General features: G+C 33.7%; 1 protein-coding gene across 3 annotated transcripts in view; it reads right to left on the bottom strand.

The window, feature by feature from the left end:
- LOC126886509 (zinc finger protein 239-like) overlaps positions 1-25,641 on the bottom strand; it is an 80,639-nt gene that overhangs the window by 49,985 nt on the left and 5,013 nt on the right. The window contains exon 1 of one of the 3 annotated variants that reach the window (XM_050653478.1): positions 21,703-21,871. The exons of the other annotated variants lie outside the window; for them this stretch is intronic. Within the exon in view, the coding sequence (XP_050509435.1) occupies positions 21,703-21,871 (169 nt within the window). Of the gene's footprint in view, positions 1-21,702; positions 21,872-25,641 lie in introns of those variants that run through there. 3 annotated transcript variants of the gene reach the window in all.

The following is a 25,641-nucleotide window of genomic DNA, read 5'->3' as shown; positions in this document are numbered from 1 at the left end:
CAAGCACATTTTTGTGAATTTTTTTCGAAGCTATGGTACAATTATTTTATTTTTAAATTAAATAAACATATTAAGTACAATTCAAAGAATATTTAGAAAAAAATTCAGTTCAAAATATCGAAAAATAAGCCATTGGTGACAAATTTTGACAGGCAGCTCACAAAAAAATGGATTTTGCGGTGGACATCAGAACTCGTCACTAGATCATACGAAACAAAAAATTCAAAAAGATTTAATTAGCTTATGAGTTTCACGAGGTCACAACGTCGAGTTTTTTATTTTTAATGATTTTTGAATTTTTGGTATTACTCAGAAATCAAAAATGAAATTTTTGGTAAAAATTTTGTGAAAATCAACAGATTTATTATTGTTGAACAAAAAATAAGCAAAAAAAGAAAAATATCTCGACGTTGTTACCTCATGAAATGTCTAAAGAAAATATGTGGAAAATATCAGGTAGATCGGCCAAGTATTTGTCATCTTCTTATTTGTCTGCCAAATCGTAAAGTGATACACATTGGAATATGTTTTTTGAATCGAGGAGTAATCTACAAAAGAGAAGGCGAACAGTTGTTTAACGTTTCTCACTACGCTCAAGCGTGCTGGCGCGAAGTCGCGGAAAAGCGAGTCGAAGGTAGGGATATTCAACACGCTGTACCTCTGGTAATTTTACTCCGATTATTTTGAAATTTTCAGAGAGTATTCTTGAAAGTGTGCACTTTTATTTGAAATAATAAAAAAATTAAATATGTCATACCATACCCCCCCCCTTAAAATCGTTTGAAATGCTGATTACAAAAAATTATAATACTTTAATTTTATTTGAGAAAGTAGGCGCAAAATTTCGATCGAATTCTTTTTAAACGCATTCATTTTTTTCGAATCCTGAGCCGAAATTCGACCGAAATTTTGCACCTACGTTCTCAAAAAAGATTGAAGTACTTATTATACATTTTTGTAATCAGTATTTCAAAAGATTTTACATGAGGTGTCACATGATGTACTTTCCCATTTAAAAAAATCAAAGTTATGCCTGTCACCTGAAGAGCGATCGCGTAAAGTTCGAAACATTGATGCTATAATATACTATGATTATTTTAAAAATCGACGTGTCCGAGCGTTTTGCTTATGTGCTAAAAATAAATAAGTTAATAAGGGGGTAACACTTATTCCAGTGCACTGTATGCAGGAGATCAAATGAGAGATTGAGAGAACCATACTCCAAAACTGATCGAACTAAAGTAAAACATTTTTAAAGTTTGCACTGAAAACAGATTACAGTTTCTAAGAATAAATCTCAACATTTTTTAAGCTTTAGTTGAAGTTTCGTTAAAGTGATATTTAAACGTTAATTTAAAATAAAAATTTATACCTAAATCTTTAATATTGTTACGTGCCTTTAAAGGTACATTATTTATACAATAATCATAATTTACAAACTCTCTTGATCTTCCAAAAGTAATTTTAAAACATTGTTTCTACAAACGTGTTAAAAATTGCAATTTTTAGCACTTCATAGGAGCGTTAAAAATGCTACTTTAAAGCACTAGTCCTTTAAAATTTTTAAGGCACTGCAGTTAAAAGTGAATTGTCAAATTGTGAAACGTCAAAATATTTATATTTCATTTATTAACATTAATATTAATAGTACAACTTGCGCAATTTGAAAAAGGCGGTTTAAAAGGTTTTTTAAAATTTAATTTAAACTGTATTATTTCATTTTTAACACGTTTGTATAAAAAAAAACTGTTAAAAGTTCTGTTAGAAAAATTTGTTAGAATATAGGTACAACAATAAAAGTAGATGTTATTCCATAGTTATGATTTACGTATTGACAGTATAGGCAGTTTTGATGTAATGTCAAGAAAAATATAAAAATGAAATGTCAGTCAAGTTCAAGTAAAAGTTTTTGTAGGTGTTGTCCTGTAATTGAGAATGAATAATTAAAATTTTAATTGTTGATATATAAGACGTTTGTAGAAAAAATATTGTATGATATACGTGTTAAAATTACATTTTTAAGACACTCATCTGAATTGCAGAATGAGCGAAGCGAAAAACTTTCACATGCGTGCCTTAAAATTGTACTTTTAACACTTATATCATAAATAACTATAAAACATTTAAAATCATTATTCAATTTCTAATAGGTCTGGATCCCGCGTATGAAAAAAAAAGTTGATTAATAGCAAGCTGAAAATTTGTTAATAGCTTAAGGGTGTCTAGTCGGATAAACTTTGATATATGGGAATACTGGAACAGGGGCAATTTTAATTGTGGAACAGGTTAAAAATTTGGAACGGTCACACCACGAAAACGGCACATTAATTTTGTCCGACAGAACAGACTTAAACTCTCCGAACAGAGATTAAACTCTCATGCAAAAATCAGACTGCTATTTATCACCTGTCATAATTCCTGTCATTTGACATATTCTACATGTTCCACTCATTAAAACGCCCATTTGGTGATAAATAGCAATCTGATTTTTGCATGCGAGTTTAATCTCTGTTCGGAGAGTTTAAGTTTGTTCTGTCGGACAAAATAAATGTGCCGTTTTAGTCGTGTGACCGTTCCAAATGTTTAACCTGTTCCACAATTAAAACTGCCCCTGTTCTAGTGTTCCCATATATCAGAGTTTATCCGACTAGACACCCTTAAGCTATTAACAAATTTTCAGCTTGCTATTAATCAACTTTTTTTTCATACGCGGGATCCAGACCTATAACACCATCTTGATCAATATGTCAGTTACTAAGGATCTTGGAGTCTTATTTGACAATGCTCTATCCTTCAAATTTCATATCGCAGAGATTGTTTCTAGAGCCCTTAAAATGGTTGGCTTTGTCAAGAGATGTACAGCTGGTTCCAAAAAAAACTGATACGACTCTTAAAGCGTATTTTGTAGAAAACTGAGCAGTGTACTTTCTTCTTCTTCTTCTTCTTTTTGTTTTTGGTCTCGCTGCAAGGCAATTACCAGCAAGATTTATAGGCGATCTTGATGTACTATGACTCTAAGCCATATCAAAATCGCTGACTATGTTCTTGTAAAAAGCTTTTGATGAGGTGTGATATAATGAATATGAGTTTAATTATATTTAATTTATTATATTTTGAAGGATATATACTTATTATTTACATACTGTCACTGCCAAATCTTAAAATTTGTCAGATAACTTCAACCTCAAAAAATGGCTGTTTGTTTATTTTATTATTTGTCTGTCATAATAAATATAATATAATGTCAGACCAATCATACACTGCTCAAAATGATCAAATCTTACTAAGAGTCGTATCAGTTTTTTTAGGAACCAGCTGTACAAGAGATTTCACATTATTAATGAAATTACAAAAAGTTCTATCTTGCTTGATTTTTTCCGAAGTGAAAATCTATATGCACTCCCCTATCAGTGTAAGTCAAAGACGCTTTATGTGCTTTGTTAAGGAGTTAACGCTTAGGGTAGAACACTAATTTATAAGTATATTTATACGTAGTTAGGCGAATTAGTGTTAGGTGATCAAATAATTGTCAATTTATTATCTGTGATATGTTATCATTGTCTGTGATATGTTGACATTTAGTGATTTTAATTAAGTGTATTTACATATTTTTAAATTTATTTTGAGGTTTAATGTATATTTTAGCTCTTAAATTATTTTGTTATAATGGGTAAGGCCCGTAAATAAATAAAACTAAATATTTAGTCAAATAAGAACCGACAAGCCATCAAAAATACAACAATCATTGACAATATCTGCACTCCAGACAGGTGAGCCATCAGTATCTCTCCCTTTTATTGCTACATAAATGAAACACAAGTGACTAAATTATACTTAAAAGAGATTTTTACTCAAAAAAAATCCCGGGAAGAACCTATTTCTCTTCACTAAATTCCAGGGAGTTTTAGTTTTTGTTACATATAGTTTGTGATACCAAAGTGACACCGAAAATTAAATTCGTATTTTTAATACATTCCAAACTACTTTGCAGACACATGGTGAAAAAACACGTAATCTGGCTACTCGTAAACAGGTAGGGTTGTTTTGGCAGAAGAAAGCTGAAGATTGTTTAAGCTTTCTTAATTAACGCTTAAAAATGTTCATTTTATTACCAAGACAGCATTTTTTGTTTAATTTCTATCACATTTGTCACTAAAGATTTGATTTATTTATTTAAATACAGTTTGAATCAACTAAAGAGGTACCTATCTTTAATTACAAATAGGTCTGGATCCACCATACCAAAAAAAGTTGATTAATAGCAAGCTGAAAATTTGTTAATAACAGTGTCTAGTCGGACAAACTTTGATGTATGGGCACATTGGAACAGTTGGAAGTTCCAATGGGGAAGTAATTGTGGAACGTGATTTTAATTGTAGAATGTGTCATCCTGACAAGTTTATGATTGTGAAAACTAGCAGGTTGTTTTTAATTTTATGCAATAACAAGCTTTATATGATATATGAAAAAATGTTTGTCCAACAAATATGTTGGTCATTTTAATAAGTCCAACGTGGAACCTCCATTGCATTTACGCCGCCAATTTCTTAGTGATAAATTTACAACCCGAATTCTGTCCAAAAAATGTAAATACCTTCAAGATCTACATGAGTTATCAGTTTTAGACCCCACTCATAGGTATTGGAGAACTAAAAAATCTCCACCTTTGGTATAAAGTTATTAGCCTAATAAAATAAAAAAAAGTCAAAATGTAAATTCGTACAGGTTGAAACAAATTGTATATCAAAGTTTAGGTGGGTACAAAAGATATTTTCAAGAAAGTATCCAAATCATACAAGGGGATTATTGTTTAAATAATTAAAAAGGGGTCATTTTTGCAAAAAAAAAATACTTTTTTAACTGCTGAGGTAATTCGCTTATTAATAAAGGTCTACGGGATTTTTTTCTGCAAAGTTGAAGGGTAAATCTTTCACATAAGACTTACTAAATTAAATTTGACCCCCTATTTATTTAAATAATTGTATATAAAACATTAAAAATAAATTTGCAAAAAATTATTTTTAGCTTTTTAAATAAGCACCATAATATATCCTATTTTACATAGTAAGTTGCGCTATGTTACCAGTATTAAGCCAAAAAAAATTAGTCGAAAAATATTTAATATTTTTTGAGATATTAAATTTGTTTATTAAATGTTACTATATTTTCAATTGCAAAAACGCGGTTGTTGTCAAAGAAATATTCACCTGCTTAACATCTCATTATTTTTATTTTTATGTATATTTTCGATAAATGAATTGATAAATTCAAATTTCCATTAAACTTCCCCTAAAATGGCATTTGAAAATTATTCAAATTTGTTTATAATTTGTTTTATTAATACCGTCGCGGGGATTAAGTATTTTGAAATGCCGTTTCGATAATTGGGTTCCTGTAAATTTTTTACTAATTAACAAAATTTTTTTGTCTTTTTTCTTCTTCTTTTTTTTTTCTTGGAGTTATATTACTACGGGCCCTTTTAGGGTTAAATTTTATTAAGAATGTCGAATCTCTGAGTTGTAGGTTCTAGACCTAAAAATATTAAGATTTAACTAAAATCTCTTAAATAGAATGTGGCTACTTACTGAGTTACAGGGTGTTTTATTTAAAAATTTAAAAATTATTGTTACCAAGTACTTTAAAACTATCTGACATATCCTTATCATACATGGCAGAAAGTGTGGCTATTATACACCCTACTAAATTGTGATTAATAAACGTTTCTAGCTAGTACCAGAGGCGCACGACAGGGGATATTGAATGATTGAACCTTCCCAAATTCTACGCCACTGAGTGAATTACTATTTTAGCGAAATTTTTCGATTCATCAATACTTTGTATGTAAATAACTTTAGTGGTATCGATAAAGTCATAAGTTTGAGAGATATTGGAAGTTTAAAATGAATGAATGAATGAATCAAAATAACTATGCCGTTTCATTTTAACGTCCAATGTCTCGAAAACTAATGACTTAATCGTTACCAGTAAAGAGTATATTATTTAGATAGAAAGTATTGGAGAATCTAAAAATTTCGATAAAATAGTCATTCCCTCAGTGGCGTAGAATTTGAGAAGGGTCAACCATTAACCATCTCCTGTTGTACGCCTCTGGTAGTAGCTAGAAACTTTTATTTATCACAATTTAGTAGACTGTATAGTACCCACACTTTTTGCCAAGGATACGTCAAATAGTTTGAAAGTACTTGGTAAAAATAATTTTTAAATTTTTAAATAAAACACCCTGTAACTCAGTAAGTAGCCACATTTTATATAAGTGAATTTAGACCAATCTTAATATTTTTAGGTCTAGAATCTACAACTTAAAGATTCGACATTCTTAATGAAACTTAACCCCAAAAGGGCCCGTAGTAATATAACTCCAAGAAAAAAAAAGAAGAGGAGATAAAGACAAAAAATTTGTTAATTAGTGAAAAATTCCCAGGAACCCAATTATTGAAACGGCATTTCAAAATAGTTAATCCCCGCGACGTTATTAAAAAAACAAATTTTAAACAAATTTGAATAATTTTCAAATGCCATTTTAGGGGGAAGTTTAATTGAAATTTGAATTTATCAATACATTTATCGAAAATATACATAAAAATAAAAATAATAAGATTTAATAAAGGTGAATATTTCTTTGGCAACAACCGCGCTTTTGCAATTGAAAATAGAGTAACATTTAATAAACAAATTCAATATCTCAAAAAATATTAAATATTTTTGGACCAATTTTTTTTTTATTAATACTGATAACATAGCGCAACTTCTCCTGTAAAATAAGATATTTTATAGTGCTTACTTAAAACGCTAAAAATAATTTTTTGCAAATTTGTTTTTAAAGTTTTATGTATAATTATTTAAATAAATAGGGGGTCAAATTTAATTTAGTAAGTCTTATGTGAAAGATTTACCCTTCAACTTTGCAGAAAACAATCCTATATACCTTCATTAGTAATTGAATGACCTCAGCAGTTAAAAAAGAAATTTTTTTTCAAAAATGACCCCTTTTTAATTATTTAAACAATGATCCCCTTACATGATTTGGATACTTTCTTGAAAATATCTTTTGTACCCACCTAAACTTTGATATAAAATTTGTTTCAACCTGTACGAATTTACATTTTGATTTACATGTAGTGTAATTTTATTTTACTAGACTATATCTAATAGCCCAGGATTATTAGATTTAATTTAGCCAAAGATACAAAATGCGTTATAACCAGCTGAATTTTTGCACATTTATTCTGTATAAGGTACTGAATCATTATTTAAAATTCCCCATCCCTCCCCGGCTTGCCTCTTAAGATATACAGGGTGTTTGGGTGAATTTCGATTTTAGGTGGGATTCGGATCAAAATTCAAATTTAAACTTTTTTATGACTCGGTCAGCTTGTAAACCAGTAACTAAGCTGTATATGCATGGTCGATCAGTAAAAGAGCGTAAAATATAAAGTAAATGAATATTTATTACTTATTATAAAAAGATTACTAGTTCAATCGTCATGTATAACATCAGGAGAATTTTCACATAATTGACCAAGGCAATGACGGCACATCGCCGAGCACATCAAGCCTGCTTTCTGACACTCACACCAGCGTCCGCATCCCTTCTTACAACCGCAGCTGATAAGATGTAACAACTGTTCAGGCGCAGGGGGCTGCTCTGTTGTTAGTGGAACTAAAGTTTGGCCAAGCTTTTTCCAACCCCATTCACAAGGCGGAAGATCGTTTCCCATCCAGCGCTGCACTTGTAAATAGACTCGGTATGAATGCTGCCGAGTTGCAGCTTTAGTAGGTGGCAGAGATGAGAGCTGAAAATTATCCTTTAAAGTTTGCTTGGCAACTGTCTGTTTGTACAAATAGTACCTCAGCTCATCCAAATCAAGTTTCAGATTAGATTTATTGTAGAGATGCAAAACAAATGCTTCCCCAGCTTGTGCGATGTCATCGTGCTTAGATCGAGGATCATTGAATACGGACACCGTCTTTTGTAACTCTGTGCTGCTTAGACATTGGAAAGTTTTTACTTTTCCCTTTCTGAAAAATGCTGAGGTTGTGTCACAACCAGACATTGCATGTGCAAAAAGTAATACATCTTTTAGGACTCCCATGTTTCGTTGAATTTCCGCAATATTGTAACATTTACTTGCAGTCTTTCCGCTTCCAGGTTTTAACATATAAAGTTTTGAATCATTGTCATTAGATCTTGCTATCAATAACGTTAAAATATCAGTATCTGTAGCGACAACCGTAACAGACGCATTACTTGAAGATAAATCAATTGCAGTTTCAACAATTAGGGTGTCTGCATCAGCTTCAGCTTGGTGCACGATCATTTTGTTGGCCCGTAGCTCCTGTGTCAACATGTCTATCAGCTGTGCTTTGATTTCTGAGTTACAAAGAAATTCATCCTTTCCAGTCAAAGTTGGTAAGTGTTTTTCTACTTTTAAGTCTGCACATGATTTACCTGCACAGCGGCGCTTTTGTTCTTCTATTTTTGTACTTATGTCTCCTTTATAACCATCAAATACTGTTACGCAAGATATTCCATAATTTCTTTCTACATATGAAGCATACGAATTGCACACTTCTTCATAAGTTGCAGGGCGTGGTGGCCAATTCACTGCATGTATGAGATATCCACCGTCAAGAACATAAGATGTATCTGAATCTGAGGGAGAGGTTGAAGAACATGGGAAGTAAGATTCAAGTCTTTTTGCAAGCTCAGACTTGTTTGTTTTCCGTAACGAAACATCGTCAAATAAACAGGGAGGTTTTGGTGCCAGTTCATACGTAAAAGCTTCCTTGAGGCAATCTTCGCTCTTCATGACACACACTATCCTATTGAATAGTTGTTGTGGACTCACTTCTACGCGAACATCGCGTACAACTATGCTGCGACTCAAAGTAGATAAAGGCGTGACTTTGTCTTTTCTCTTTAATTTCAAGTATCCGAAACTGCCATTAACTTTTTCCATTGACTCTCTGCCAATCTCTAGAGCCTTATCGCAGTTTATAGAATCATCACCAAGTAATCCAGTGGCCAAAGCTACCAGTTCATTTTTTCGCCTAGATGCAAATTGATTATGATTTGACAACCAGTCACGGAAAGTGTGGAGATCTTGATGATCTCTAGTTATCCTTGAGTCTCGCAGGTCCACATGTTGTTCTGAAGTTTCCGACTTTACACCTGTGAATTCTTCGATAGCTTCACACATTTTTATACAGCGTGGCAAAGCAGCTATCCATGTGCTGAGTGTGCTGTCAGTTATTCCTCTATATATATATATATATATTAATGTGATATTCAAAGATCGGTGTGCCCAAAGCAATTGATTAGATAATTAACTAATTAATTAAATTTAATTTTAATGATGCACTTATGATTTAATCACACTATTTAATGCTCTAATCTCAGGGTTTTATATTCTCGTGCTTCAATATCTCCTTTGCTTTACATATGATAAATAAGGTCAAAGATTAACGGAATAAAACACATATATGGTACAAAAGCATCTATTGAAATAAATTCACCCTCAAAATATCCTCTAAAAATAATATCTCCTATTCTGATTATTGAAATAACCCTACCACTATCTAAAGTACTTATTGAAATTTGCGTTATGAATAATTCTACAAAAAAAATAAAACTGTCTCTCGGATGATGAGTTGTCCAAATTCTTGTCTCTGGTCGCCTACAATTTACTCTTAGCAGCCCCCTATGTAGTCAGCAATCTCGCAACAAATTATTGCAAGCCTATTGTCATTAATGACCCCCTACAGATGCACGTATCTTTCAAAAAACAATGCTAGCCTTTTCTCCTCTCGATAAACTGAATCTATTTCTCATTCCGGCATGCAACGGTGACTCTTGGAATATAAGTAGAACAATATAACTTACAATGCTTTACGTGATAAGCTTCCGTCAGGACACTTATTTCAACAAACTCACAACTATTCACTTATCTGCCTTACTACTTCAGGAGACTCTTAGAGATCACCACTAGTCGACTTAACGATCATTTAACAACTGACTCTTCTTCCACCCTCTAACATTTCGCTAAACTCCCATTCTTCATACCTAGCCCCTCCTTTTTCCTTCTTCACCAATCCGAGTTCCTCAATTTTATCCCCATCTACCTTTCAGATAACAAACACCAATTTTCCCTACCATTAGAAATTTCCTAAAACTAATTACATGCCAATCGGTTTTTTTTCCTTTCTTAATATCTAAACAAAGATTACATTCATTTAAATTTCTAAATACAATTATTCCCTCGCCGCAAAAGTCCATTTGGGAAACCCGGTCTCATTGTCCAAACACATAACCACTTTCTTATCATACTAACTGTACAAAGAAAATACTTAATCCCTATTTAAATTTTGTTTACCTACGGCCATCCAAAGATAATTGACTTTCATTTCTTCGAAATGAATTTTGGTATATTTTTATTATATGTTTTAACTTTTCTAAAATATTAAGATCGAAACCATATTAATTCAAATTTTACATATCTTAACAACTCCCCGCCATTTGATTTGCCGAAAAAATTCTGTTATTTATTTAAATGACACAAGTTTTTTTTTTAGGATCAAATTATTCCATTATGTTACCAAACTCTACTCATGATACTTATAAATGTCGTGAATGTTAAAAATACCCCGTATCTTGCCTGTCTCTATATGCGCTAATTCATAACTATTTACCCCATTTTCCGTATTGACCCTATATGGACCTTCAAATACCGGCATCAATTTAGCACAAATACCATTTTGTAAATTGGACACCCTCAGTGCCCTCACTAAAACTTTATCCCCTTTCTGGAATGTAACCGGCCTTCTTCTTCGGGTCCTCTCTTGCCTTTGGAGATATTTCTCTCCACTTCGTCTCAATCTTCGTTGAACCACCTCGATCACTTCTTCGTATTGTCTGGGGGCGGTGTCTTCCCACGGTCTCGTAGGCATTGTTCCTTTCATTACATATAAAGGCGTCTCCTTGGTAACCGTATTTGGTGCACAGTTCAAATACGTCTCTATTTCAAACACTTTTCTGTCCCAATGTCGATGATGTTCTTCCGCAGCAATTCTTAGAAATTTTGTGACTTCTTGTATAAAACGCTCTGATGGGTTGCTCTGTGGATGTCGGATGCTTACAAATTTTGTATTTATGCCTCTCTCTCTTAATTCCCCTTTAAAACGGTCATTCCTAAAGTATGTCGCATTGTCCAACAAAATATTGTCTGGTCTTCCCACTGTTTCGATAAAATCGTCTATCTTCCGAAGTATTTCAGCTCCTTTCGTGGTTCTACATGGGTACAGTTTTAAATACTTTGAGAAAACATCCACCATAACTAATATGTGTTTATTCCTCTGTGTTGTTGTTATTAAATCGCTCAACATATCAATGGCGACAATATCCAGTTTCTTCCGAGCTATGACGTTTTTTGTGATGTTTTCGTTTTTGAAATTCTTACTTTTACACTTTTGGCATGTCTCGCAATTTCGAGTCATCTCTTTGGCTATTGTATAGTCCTGTCGACAAATGTACATAAGCCTGAACATAAGCCACACCTTCCTGCTTCCAATGTGTCCGTTGTCACAGTGTAATTTTGCTAAAACTTCTTTTGCCATCTGTTCCGTGATTACATATAGTTCTTTACCATCGACCCTCTTAAAATATAAGTTATCTTCTTGTTCGGCCCTTTGCTTTTCTCTTTCATCCAGTTGTTCCTGATTTTCCCTGATCTGAGCCAAAGAAAATAAGCCTGCTTCTTCTCTCATTATGTTCATGCCAACGTGGAGAGTTTTGTGGTCCTCTTTGCGGAATTGTTCATCTCTCGTCAACGCATCAGCCAAGATATTGTCAGTTCCTTTGATATATTTAAATTCAAAATCATACTCTTGAAGTAAAAGAATGCCCCTATGAATTCTATTATTTACCAGCCTATTTTTCATTATATGTACCAAAGCTGCATGGTCTGTTTCAACGGTGAATTTTGCCCCTAGTAGGTAAAACCGTAATTTATTTACACAAAATAACACACTGGCGAACTCTAATTCAGTAACGCTGTACTTTCTCTCATATGTTTTGATTACACGGGAGACAAAACAGATTGGCACCTCTACATCGTCTTGGATCTGTGATAACACCCCTGCGAATTTTGTTATGGAAGCATCGGTCCGGAGAATGAAAGGTTGATCATATCTTGGGTGGTGTACTCTTACAGCTGTGGAGAAAGCTCCTTTTAAATTTTTGAAAGCCATTTCTTGTTCCGTTCCCCATTTCCACCTAACATTTTTCTTAAGTAATGCTATCAACGGTATTTCTTTTGTGCTGATGTCTGGTATTAGTTTTTTGAAATAGTTTACCATTCCCAAAAATCCCCGCAATGTTTTTAAATTGGTTGGCCTAGCGTAGTTATTTATAATTTCGATTCTATCTTCTGCAAGACTAATCCCTTTTGTGTCTAATTTGAATCCTAAATACAGTATTTCCTTTTGGAAAAACTGACACTTTTGAATATTTAATTTCAATCCCGCTTGATCCAGTTCTTCTAGCACAGTGTGAATATGTCGTAGATGGCTTGTTATATCCGGTGAGAAAATTAATAAATCATCTATGTAATGTACAACAAATTCTTCATGCCTATTTAAGATTGTGTTCAATGCGCGAACCAAAGCAGCGCATGCACTCTGTAGGCCAAATGGTACCACCCTAAATCGGTATACCACTCCGTCGATCGAAAAAGCGGTATAATTTCGACATTTCTCTGCCAAAGGTATTAACCAAAAACTATGTTTCAAATCGATTTTGGAAAAAATGTGTGACCCTGTGATTCGTCCAAATATGGCTTCGATGTTCAAAGGCGCTTCGTATTGCGCGATTGTGTGTGAATTAATGTTTCTTGCATCTAAACATAATCGCAAATCACCACTCGATTTTTTAACGCATACTATCGGGTTGATATATGGAGAGTCACATCTTTCTATCACCTTGTCTTCGATCATTTTTTCAATTTCCTGTCCGACGCTTTGCCTGTATTTATACGGGATTGGATATGTCTTGGATTTAAAATTTTCTAAGTTTTTAACTTTAAAAGAATGTTCATAATTTTTAGCCACTCGGCTTTCTTCATTAATCAAATCTCCATAATTTTCTAGAATCTTCTCTACTTCCTTTTCCATGTTTTCTCCACATTTTAATTTTCTTTCATCCTCATTTTGTTCGCATGTGTTCACTGTCCATAATATTTCTTCATAAAATTCTGGATTCTCGTCCATTATTGCCATTTCTTCTCTGTCCTCATCCTTTATTTCTTCTTCTGTTTTTTTTTATCTTCAATTTCCATTTGGTATCCCGAGCACCATGTTTCTACTGCTTTCATTTCTCTTATGAGAACTTCCTTTTCTTCCTGCTTCCTTTCTGTTTTATCGTCGATTGCCGACAATTCTTCCGTATCTTCGATTTCCTGTCTTTCTCTTGTATCCACCGTGTTTTCCTTCTTTCTTTTTGAACTCTTCTTCTTTTTCTTCCTTCTTTTTTTTTTCTGGTTGATTTTTTTCTTGTACTTTCGGTTTTTCCTCTACAGTCATATTGATTTCTTTATGTTTTTCCTGTTCATTTATCTTTTCAACAATTATTTTCCTCTCTATTTCCGTTTCTTCTTCTATGTTGTCTGGTTCTGCTCTGATTTCCAGTTTATTCTCCGAAAAATTTATGGTGATGTGTTTTTCACTCAATTCATCAATTCCCGCTATCATATCATGGTTTAAATCTTCGATCACCACACATTGCATAATATAGTATTTGTCTCCCACTCTGATCCGCACTCCCAAACCTTCATTTACTGTCGTCAATTTTTTGTTGTTTGCACCCACTAAAACAACCCTAGGAATTTTGTACACAAATCTGTCCAAATTTAATTCTTTTACTAGTTTCTTATTGATTAACGATATCTCCGATCCAGAATCAATCAAAATTGTAATCGCTTTATGTTTTATAAATGCATCTAAGAATATTAAATTGGAATTAGAACTTTGTCTTTCATTTCCCGCCAACTGTATAAACTCTCTCGGATGACAAAATATACCGGAGAGTTGTTTATGTTTGTTCAGTGGATGCTTTATTGAAAATCCTGTCTGGATTCATTGCATATATCTTCTTCCTCGTTTTCTATTGTTACATGATTCATCTCCCTTCTATTTTGTCGTTGGAAATTCTGATTGTTTCTACCGTCCCTTTGTTCGTTCGTATTCCTAGTCGGAGGATTTTGTGCATCTCTGTTTCTGTTGTGATTTTCATATGTTCTATTTTTTGCGTGATTCCTGTTATCATAATTTTGTTGTCTATTGTAATTTTGGTATTCTCTCGGCCTATCTTCGTTTGTTGATTGGGCATGTCGGTTTCTCTGGTCATAATTTGATTGATACCTTCTTGCCGGTCCATTATATTGTTCATGTTGTCTTCTGTTTCGCATTTCTCTTCGTTTTGCTTCCCTTACTTGAAGGAATTGGCACAAACTATCAATATCTTGATAGTTTCTCAAAATCACGTGGTCCTCCAGCGTTTCTTCGAAATGTCTGCTTATCATTTCTACCAGTTGTTCGGTAGAGTATTTGTAGTCTAGATATTTGGAATTGTTATATATCTGCAAAGCATATCTTTCCTCCGGTATTCCCATTTTCTCGTGATATCTTCCATTCTGTAGCTCTTGGTTGATTTCCCTCTGTTTAACTTTCCCCCAGAAATAGTTGAGAAATTTATTTTCGAAATCTGTCCAATTTTCAAACTCATCTTCTTTACTTTCATACCATAACGCTGCTCCTTCTTTCAGATGGTTTCTAATTGTTTCTTTGCAGTCGTCAAAATATCTAATATGTTGCAATTTGGTTCTCAAATTTTTAACAAATGGTACTGGGTGTGTTTTTCTAATATCCCCGCCAAATTGTATTTTCGCGTCGCTTGTACCATGGATAATCATTTCCCTTCTTTCTCCACAATTCTGTTGATTCTTGAGTTCCGCAATTTGTTTTTCGTTTTGCTTAAATTTTTCTTCTATTTCTCGCCTGTCTTCTTGTATTGCATTTTCAAATTTGCTTTCTAACTGTTCTAATTCCATCTTCTGCACATTCTTAATATCCTTCATTTTAGTTTCTATTTCTTCTCGTTGCATCTCCAGTTTCCTTTCTGTTTCTTCTCTAACTTTTTCTAAACAGGCTTTCATTTCATTTTCATATTTTTCCAAACGCTTTTTCAATTTGCCATCATTCTCTTCCAATTTCTGTTCTATTCTCTGTGATATTTCTCTTTGTGTTTCTTCCATGGCTTGTTTTGATTCCTGTTGATTTTCTTGCATTGTCCTTTTTGTTTCCTGTTGATTTCTATCCATTTGTTGTGACTGGAGTTGCATCAGTTGCAATAGTTTCTCTATTCCTGTTAATTCCTGTTCTTTTCTCTCCATAATCGTTGTATCTCCTTCATTATCCAATCCTTCTTCAACAATTTTTTCCTCTTCTCTGTTTTCTTGCATTTTGCTTTGCCTCCTTGTGGTCGACATGTTGTTTCTTTTCGTTACTGTTTTCTTTGTCCCCGCCAAATGTGAAATTTTACAACACTCTATAAGTTGCAGAACACGACAAATATTTCTCCCCAAATTTAATAAATTTTCGCCACAAATATCAAATATGCAATCAGTAAATTTCAAAATAAATATCAAATGTACGATTGGTAAAAAAAATCAAATAATTCAATGGCAGTAAATATCCAATACCTACGATCAATCCATAAATCAAAATTATTTTTACACCTGGAAAAATTGTCAAATTATCTCTGGATCACCTGTAGTTATTCCTTATCTCTTTCCCTACCATCAAATGCAAAGCTGCGATATTTTTAAGCCACCACGTTCTGGGCTCCAGTTAATGTGATATTCAAAGATCGGTGTGCTCAAAGCAATTGATTAGATAATTAACTAATTAATTAAATTTAATTTTAATGATGCACTTATGATTTAATCACACTATTTAATGCTCTAATCTCAGGGTTTTATATTCTCGTGCTTCAATATCTCCTTTGCTTTACATATGATAAATAAGGTCAAAGATTAACGGAATAAAACACATATATGGTACAAAAGCATCTATTGAAATAAATTCACCCTCAAAATATCCTCTAAAAATAATATCTCCTATTCTGATTATTGAAATAACCCTACCACTATCTAAAGTACTTATTGAAATTTGCGTTATGAATAATTCTACAAAAAAAATAAAACTGTCTCTCGGATGATGAGTTGTCCAAATTCTTGTCTCTGGTCGCCTACAATTTACTCTTAGCAGCCCCCTATGTAGTCAGCAATCTCGCAACAAATTATTGCAAGCCTATTGTCATTAATGACCCCCTACAGATGCACGTATCTTTCAAAAAACAATGCTAGCCTTTTCTCCTCTCGATAAACTGAATCTATTTCTCATTCCGGCATGCAACGGTGACTCTTGGAATATAAGTAGAACAATATAACTTACAATGCTTTACGTGATGAGCTTCCGTCAGGACACTTATTTCAACAAACTCACAACTATTCACTTATCTGCCTTACTACTTCAGGAGACTCTTAGAGATCACCACTAGTCGACTTAACGATCATTTAACAACTGACTCTTCTTCCACCCTCTAACATTTCGCTAAACTCCCATTCTTCATACCTAGCCCCTCCTTTTTCCTTCTTCACCAATCCGAGTTCCTCAATTTTATCCCCATCTACCTTTCAGATAACAAACACCAATTTTCCCTACCATTAGAAATTTCCTAAAACTAATTACATGCCAATCGGTTTTTTTTCCTTTCTTAATATCTAAACAAAGATTACATTCATTTAAATTTCTAAATACAATTATTCCCTCGCCGCAAAAGTCCATTTGGGAAACCCGGTCTCATTGTCCAAACACATAACCACTTTCTTATCATACTAACTGTACAAAGAAAATACTTAATCCCTATTTAAATTTTGTTTACCTACGGCCATCCAAAGATAATTGACTTTCATTTCTTCGAAATGAATTTTGGTATATTTTTATTATATGTTTTAACTTTTCTAAAATATTAAGATCGAAACCATATTAATTCAAATTTTACATATCTTAACAATATATATATATATATATATATATATATATATATATATATATATATATATATGTATATATATATATATATATATATATATATATGTATATATATATATATATATATATATATATATATATACAATAGCACTAAAGGCCTTAGAGGCCCATGGCTTGAAAAGTTTGTTTTTTTCTTTCTTCATTTTCACGTTTCTTTATGTGCTGAGCTCTTCTCTGGCTTGATATGTGATTTTCCTCCATTCCTTCCTGTATTTTTCTTTTTTGGCCCTCTAGCCCCATTCTTTCCAAATCTTTTTCGACGTCTTGCTTCCATCTATTTTTCGGCCTTCCTCTTCTCTTTCTTGAAGTTATAGTGTAGTTTAGTACCTTTTTTGGAGTCCTCGTGTTTGGTATCCTTTCAATGTGACCTCGCCATCTAAGTCTCTGAGCCTTTATCACTCCTATTATATTAGGTTGGTTGTATAATTGCTTTAACTCATCATTTGATCTTCTTATCCATGAACCGTCCCTTATTTTTCCTCCATATATCTTCCTTAGTATTTTCCTTTCCCAGATCTCCAGTAAATTTTGTTCATTTTTTGTCATTGTCCATGTCTCACTGCAGTATGTTACTATTGGCTGTATAGTTGTTTTGTATAGCTGTACTTTTGCCCTTCTTGATAGAAACTTGCTTTTCAACATTACATTAAGCGCATGTACACTTCTATTGCCTGCCATTATTCTAGCTTGTATTTCTTCTTTAATGATAGGTTTACGTGATATTATTGCCCCTAGGTATGTAAATCTTTCTACCATTTCGAATTCGTATGATGTTCCTTCTTCTACTTCTACTTTAAACTTTTGACCATTCCTAAACTGACCATCTGTCCACTCCATACATTTTGTTTTAGTTGAATTTATATATAGTCCCATTTTCTTCGATGCTTTTACTATTCTCTGTACCATCTCCTGTAGCTCTTTTTTTCCTCTTGCCAGTAACACCACATCATCCGCAAACGCCAAAACTTGGTGTCTTCTTTGATATATGAGTCCTTCTCTATTGATTTTTGCTTCTCGCATTATTTTTTCTAGGCATAAGTTGAAGAGTAAAGATGACAGAGGATCGCCCTGTCTTAATCCTTCGTTTACTATAAATTTTTCTGATGATTGATTGTTTATTTTGACTCTGTTTTCTGTATTCTTCAGAGTGAGATGTATCATGTTACGTAGCTTTCTGCTAACTCCCAATTCCTCAAGCGCCTCTTTTAATTTCTTCCTCTTTATTCTATCGTATGCTTGTTGGAAGTCGATGAATAGTGCTATCGTTGGTAGGTTGTGTTCATAGCTTTCTGCTTGTAATTCTCTGATTACGAATACTTGGTCCGTTGTGCTTCTCCCTCTTCTAAATCCGCACTGATATTCGCCTATTATATTTTCAGCTTCTTTTTCAAGTTTGTCTTTTATTGATTTTCCTAGGATTTTGTATACGGTATTTAATAAAGCTATTCCTCTGTAATTACTGCATTCTGTTTTGTCGCCTTTTTTATGTAATGGGCAGATAATTGCTTCCTTCCAGTCCTCTGGTATTCGTTCTTTTAACCATATATCTTTTATGATTTTGTGTATCCAATCATTCAGCAATTTTCCACCATATTTCATCATCTCTGCTGTTATGTTATCGCTTCCAGGGCATTTGTTGTTTTTAAGATTTCTAATTATTTCCTCGATTTGTTCTTTGCTCGGTGGATTATCTTCTATGTCTTCTAACTGTTCATTTTCTGTCTCTGCTTCTATGGATTCATTTTGGTTTGGCTTATTCTTGCCATTTAGTAATTCGTCAAAATACTCTTTCCATCTCTCTACTATTTCTGCTTCGCCGCTTATATTATCTCCAGCTTTGTTTTTAACGAATATGGGTTTTTGCTGGTATCCTCTTTTCTCGTTTCTGGCACCTTGATACAGGTTTTTTATTTCTTTATTTCTGTAGTTCTGTTCTATTTCTTTTAGCTTATTATCTAAGTGTTTTCTCTTCTTTTCTCTCAACAACCTCTTTACTTTTTGTCTTTGTTCTATATATCTATCATGCGTCTCTGTTGTTTCTTTCTTGATCATTTCCATCCTTAATGATTGTCTTAGTTCTATTTCTTTTTGGCACTCTATGTCGAACCACTCCTTCCTCTTTTTAATCTCTTGTTTATTACATTCTTTTGCTGCTTTGTTCATTACTTGCTTTATGATTTCCCAGTTGTTCTCCGTTTGTTCTTCTATTTGTATCTTCTTTAGTTCCCTTTCCATTGTTTCTCTGTATGTTTCTTGCTCTTTTTTTGTTGCAAACCGAGTTGGTTTATTTATACATTTCTTTTCTTTTATTTTGTTTTTGTTTTCAGGTATCAGTTGCTTCATTTTGATACCCACCATGTAATGGTCGGAGTCGGCATCTGGTCCTCTGTATGTTCTAATCTTCTTTATACATTGCTGCTCTTCTTTTTCGATCAGCACGTGATCTATTTGGTTTTTGGTCTTTCTATCTGGCGATATCCATGTTTCCTTGTGTATTTCTTTTCTTTCGAAATATGTGCTCATTATGATCATATTTTTTTCTCTTGCAAAATCTATGAGGAACTGTCCGTTTTCATTAGTTTCATTGTGTTTACTATGTTTTCCTATTGTCGGTCTAAATACTTCTTCCTTCCCTATTTTGGCATTTGCGTCGCCTAAAATAATTTTCATGTCGTATCTGGGTATACTTTCGATTGTTCTATTTAGTTCACTGTAAAAAGATTCTTTGAGATCATTATCTTTTTCTTCAGATGGTGCGTGAATATTTATGAGAGTGATTTTTTGGTATTTTCCCTTGATCCTGATACTACATATTCGATCTGATATTGGTTTGAATTCTACTATTGCTTCCTTTAGTTCTTTTCGTAGCATAAAACCTGTGCCTAGTGTTCTATTCTTTCCGCCGCTATTAAAAAACACTGTATCTTCTATTTCTAATATATCATTTCCCAGCTGTTTCGTCTCCTGCAAGGCTACTATGTCAAATTGGAACTTTTCGATTTCTCTCGCTAGATGTTTAAGTTTACCTTCTCTATATGTGCCTCTTACATTCCATGTTCCTAAAAGTAAGTGTTCTTTTCGAAATGTTCTCTTGTGTTTTTGTCCGGTTTTCATTTTTTTTCTCTTTTGTCCTTTTTTTGAATTATCGTTATCCTTTTTCTGTACTTGTGTCGTCATCGTTATTCCCATGGTACAATTGTCTGCTAGTTTTTTGATGTTGTTTTGATCATTTTTCCTTCTTTGTCGTTCCACTTCCATTCGTTGTTGTTTACCCATATTTTTTTTACTCCAAACTTGACTTCATTTCCTTTGTTTCTTTCTTCCTGAGCAATGTTTCTAATTGTTTTCTGTATTTCTCGTTCTCTTATGGTTGCATCTTCGTTAATATTTACCATCAGCCCTCTTATTTCTTTTAACTTATACTTTTTTTCCATTATTTTTCTTTTTTCTTCCTGGTTTTCTAATTCAATGAGGCATGTTTTTTCTCCTAGCTTGTGAGCATTCCTTATTTTAACCTCTACTCCTAAGTGTTGTTTGATGAAATTGTTAGTTGTTTCTTTTAACCCTGCTTGTTCATATGTGTCTATCCTTAGACCGTTCATGACTACGTTATTTATTCGTCGGTGTTTTTCCATAACTTCCATGTGGTTTGTTATTTCTCTGAGTTCCTCCTTGATTTCTATATTCTCTTGTTTTAGTTCCGCATTTTCTTTTCTCAGCGCTCTGTTTTCTATAATGAGCTTTTCTATTGCTTCCTTGCTTTCTTTTTGATTTCTTTTTATTTCCTTAATGTCATCGGTGAGGTGGCTCATCATTATTAATAATTGATCAATTTTTGTTTCTTCATTTCTTTTCTCTTGATTTTTTGTTGGTGTTCTCGACAACTTTTTGCTCTTTCTAAAAATATCATCTTCCTCGTTATCCATATATCTGTCCTTCCTTTTTGACCCTCCTTCTGACTGTGTGTCATCACTGTCTAAAGTTTCCAGATACCTTTCCATTTTCCGGCGCCAAACACTGTCTTCCACCTGAAAAGTGCAGAGAAGACAGCGTTTACCGTATTTATTTTGTATATTTATTATCGGTTGTTATTTTCTGTGGTTACCTGGAAAATCTACTCACAACGGCAACGTCGCAATTTCATCGGCCAGAGTTTCGTGTCTACGTTTTGTTGTTAAACAGGCTTAACAATTTTAGCGATCTTACTTTTTGTATGTCCTTGGTTCTATTTTGATGTTATTTCACCGATTTTAATGTTTTTAATTATCACTAACCTTAACTTAATGTCTTATATTGTTCACTGGATACTTTTAATAACTTATTTCCCGTTACAACTCTCAAAAATTGAGTTTATTGCAGACGGTAAATACAATATTTGTTTTCGTTTTGACTGCCGTGTTGCCAATCCAGTTATTCCTCTACCTGTATAAAAATAAAATTTGATTTAAAATAGCAAGAAACATAACGTTTAAGGACTTACAAAACTATTGTTTTTTTTTTAAGGAAGGTAAGTACCTGTAGTAAGTCCTCCTTTAGTTTTCATAGAGCGCATTAAACCTTGCTCAATGGCAAGATCAGCTGATACTCCAGACCAAAAACGATCACTTCTTCGGATTGTAAAATAGCCTTTTGATGCAAATTTTTCATACTCGTCAGATGGAATAGTTTCTTTGAGATCTTCCATCTGTTGCAAATGAAATCTTGCACATTTTGCGTAAGCCAGGTGTCCTGGAAAACAAAAGGCAATATTGTAATATAAACAAAGATATTGTAATAAAGAATTGATTTAGAAGCCATGGTTACTTACCAGATGCGTGAAAGAATGGAATCATCTCTCGTATACTTTGCAGATGAAGTTCAAAGTTTCCAGTTAACCAGTTTGAAATATTGGACCCACAGTCGGGCAGTGCGTGAGGTCTCTTCTTTAATTTGTAAAGTTTCCGATAATGTTTTCACTAGTTTATCAATCAGTGACGATTGATTTATTTCAACCTCAGAAATCTCCCCCTTTTTAAACTGGTTATAGATTTCTAATATCTTTTGTTTCTCGTCGTCGTTGAACGCATTGTCATTCTCTAGAATTAGTAAGGACAGTGCCACTTGGGTCAAATTATGAGCTCGAAGTGCTCGAGAATATGCATGACCAGTAATCATGTGAGCAACAGCATTTTTTGCATAAGTCGTAGCCCAAAGTTCTTCTATTCCACTACCCGACATAATATAGCCGACTGCGCCCAAGAATGACATTATCGTATGGAATCCACCTAGCAAAACAACTGTATCCTTTAAATCATCGTTGGATGAGCTTGCAACTATATCAGTGGCTTTGGCATATAATGGCTGATCGAAAGTAATGAAACAAGTATGTTGTTTAATTTTGTCACACTCCGATCGAGCATATTTCAATGCTGAATATATGCATGACATATTGCTGGGATCCAAGTTGATAAACGGAAGAAATGTTACATCACTGATCTCATATTTACTCTCAGACTGCAGACCCACCTGCATGTAACCGTTCCAACTAGGTACTGGAGATGGATGAAGCCAATATCCGGAAATCCACAGGTAGTCCAAAAATAAAGCTTGCATGGAAATCTCTTCATTTTTTAGTAAATCTATGTCTCGTACATTTATTTGTGTCAATCCTTTTTTTTGGGGTTTTGTGTAAGTTAAGATTTGCATGCGTCCACACATTTCTGATGGCTTCTTATCATTATGTGCTCTCTTCACTCTTACTTGCTCAATCTCCTCTACTTTAGGGGTGTCTATTTTTATGCCGCCCATGTTGTGAAATGTGTTATTGCCATCTATGGTACGTATGTTAAAATCAGCATTATCAAAGGCAAATTGAATAAATGCTTCCGAAGACTCTTTCGTAGGGTCTGCCTTTAAGGAGTTTTCAAGCTTCTGAACTTCATTATATGGCATAGAAAAACCCAAACTACTCAAGATATCAATGGCCATTCGAGAGGCAAAATGGCGATGTATATACATACCAATGCCTAAAAGAATCGGAGATAAAAATGACCTAGGCCGACAGGCTGAAATAATAGCTTCACTTACACTTTGGCGTTTTCTTTGGGCACTTTGAGAATCGCTTTTCGATTGTATGACTATATTGGCAAAACATTGCAAAGTTTGTGGGATAACATCTTTTTTCCCAATATCACTGCCGTCAGCAGAATAGGACGTCAAGTCGTATGCTTGAGAACGTATATCTTCCCGTATTATAGCTGCTGCTGCCGATACTATCCTGAGGCGCTCTTCAGATTTATCAGAGCATATCTCTTGATACCAATTTTGGTGGATTAAATCGTCCAAAGTTTCACGAAAACAGACGACTGCAGTGCGCCCAGGTCGGCTAGTTATTATTATATTATTGCCAAAATGTTGCATAAGTTTTTGTTTTAAATATTGAGCTGTATATCCATCATCTCCGTCAAGAATTTGTGACATACGATCTCCAAGATCTAAAAGGGTGTATTGACATTCCTCGCTACTTTTGATCTCATTACAAAGTTTCTGAAACGCTATTTCTTTTTTATTTAATGGAGGAGTGCTTGACTCACTACATCCACTAGTAATTTGTAAAAATTTTGCATAGCAGTCTTGTGGTAACGGCCCTCTGCTGCCACTAAGTCAATAATACCTGACATTCTTTTTTGGACTTCTCTAGCCCAATCACCTTGACGTTTCTCAATAACAGATTTTAATTTATCCATTATGTCTAATGTGGTAATCTCACATATTGTACGTCTGTATTTCTGAGGAAGTTTTTTTTCTTTTTGGCCATCAGCTTCATTTCCACAAATAATGCACGATTTTTTAAAGTCAAAAGTAGGTAGACTCGATCGCGTTGATACAGTATTCAACTCAAAATTATCCGTACTGCATTTTGTGCTTGATTTTATAGTCGAAGGCCGAGTATAGTTTTTTCTGCATTGCTCGTGTACACGAAGTGGACGGGTTTGTTTCAACGCCTCTTCTAAGTGGTCTCCACGGGCTATACTAGCCTTTATTAGTGTATCAATGCCCCGATTCACTGTTACTACCTTGCCACTATCAAGAGAAAGATTACACAACAAACATTCATTCATTGTTGCTTAGGATATCGGAACACAAGCGAGCAAACGAAAGATCCAGTTCACAAGGTATCACGCTGTCGGTATATGCACGTAACGGTCGCGTGGAGGGGTAGGGCCGTGGTATACAGTCACGCGTCATATACTAACTATATATAATAACTAAAACAATGCCATCGGCCGACTGAATGCATTCGCTCGCAAACGAGCACAGCGCGCGGAGGTTCCGGGGTGAAGAGGGGGTGGAGGGCTGTATGTCGAGACGCAAGCGGCGGAGGCGCGGGGAGTTTAGGCATATTATTCGAGACGTTATTCTAAATACGTATGCAAGTTTTTAGCTGGTTATGAAGGATTTTGTTTCTAAAATCTAAAAATCCTGAGCTATAAGTGTGGTACATTACAATGAAATTGTACTTGTGATTTACAAGTAGCAAAAGCTTCAGATCCGATTTTTAAAAATAGTTATCATCACATAAGTTACACTCACAATATTAGTTAGTGTGAACGTCAAAGTAAGTCATTAGAATATACTGAATTTTATCATGATTTTGTAAACGCAGACTATGAAGGTCTCAATAACTATCTTTCAATGATACCTTGGGAAGACCATTTGAATTTGTCAAATGTTGATGATGCTTTAACAGTATTTTACAACATACTTAATATGTCACTATCATTGTTTGTACCGGTGAAAAGATTTAGAACTTATAATTATCCAAAATGGTTTGATGCCAACTTGCGTTATTTAGTCGCACAGAAAAAATTGCTCATAAAAATTATTTAGCTTCCTGTAATCAAGAAAATTATGTGATTTTCTCAGAACTTAGGAGATTGTGTAAGGATATATCAAATCAATGTTACTGAATCAAGTAAATCATATTTTATGCTGTAATCTTAAGTACTTTTGGCAGTTTGTAAACAGTAAGAGAGCATCAAATGATTTACCCAACAGTATATGTACTATGGTAATGTTATAGCAACAAACGGACAACAGATTGCAAACTGTTTCCGTCAATTTTTTTCAACAGTTTATTCGCCACAATCAAATATTAATAACTTGGAAGTAAAGGGAAACAACAATCTTTTTATACCTAATTTTTCAATATCCTTGGAAATTAAGTTTTTTAACGCCAATACATAAAGCTGGTAGTAGATCCGACATTCCAAATTACAGACCAATTTCTATACTAAGTACTATTCCTAAGTTATTTGAAAGCTTAGTGTCGGACTGCCTCTCGGTATGTTTCAAATTGTTACCAGTAGATGAGCAATATGGTTTTCAGAAACACAAATCATCGGAATTAAATCTTCTTTGCGATTTTATTTTACATGTACATAGATGCATATCAGAACATTCCTAAAGCTTGGG

The sequence above is a fragment of the Diabrotica virgifera genome, chromosome 6 (assembly GCF_917563875.1).
Source record: "Diabrotica virgifera virgifera chromosome 6, PGI_DIABVI_V3a".
In the NCBI taxonomy this organism is placed as follows: Eukaryota; Metazoa; Arthropoda; class Insecta; order Coleoptera; family Chrysomelidae; genus Diabrotica; species Diabrotica virgifera.
Note: the sequence above shows the minus strand (reverse complement) of the source record. Positions and strands in the feature narration are given on the sequence as shown.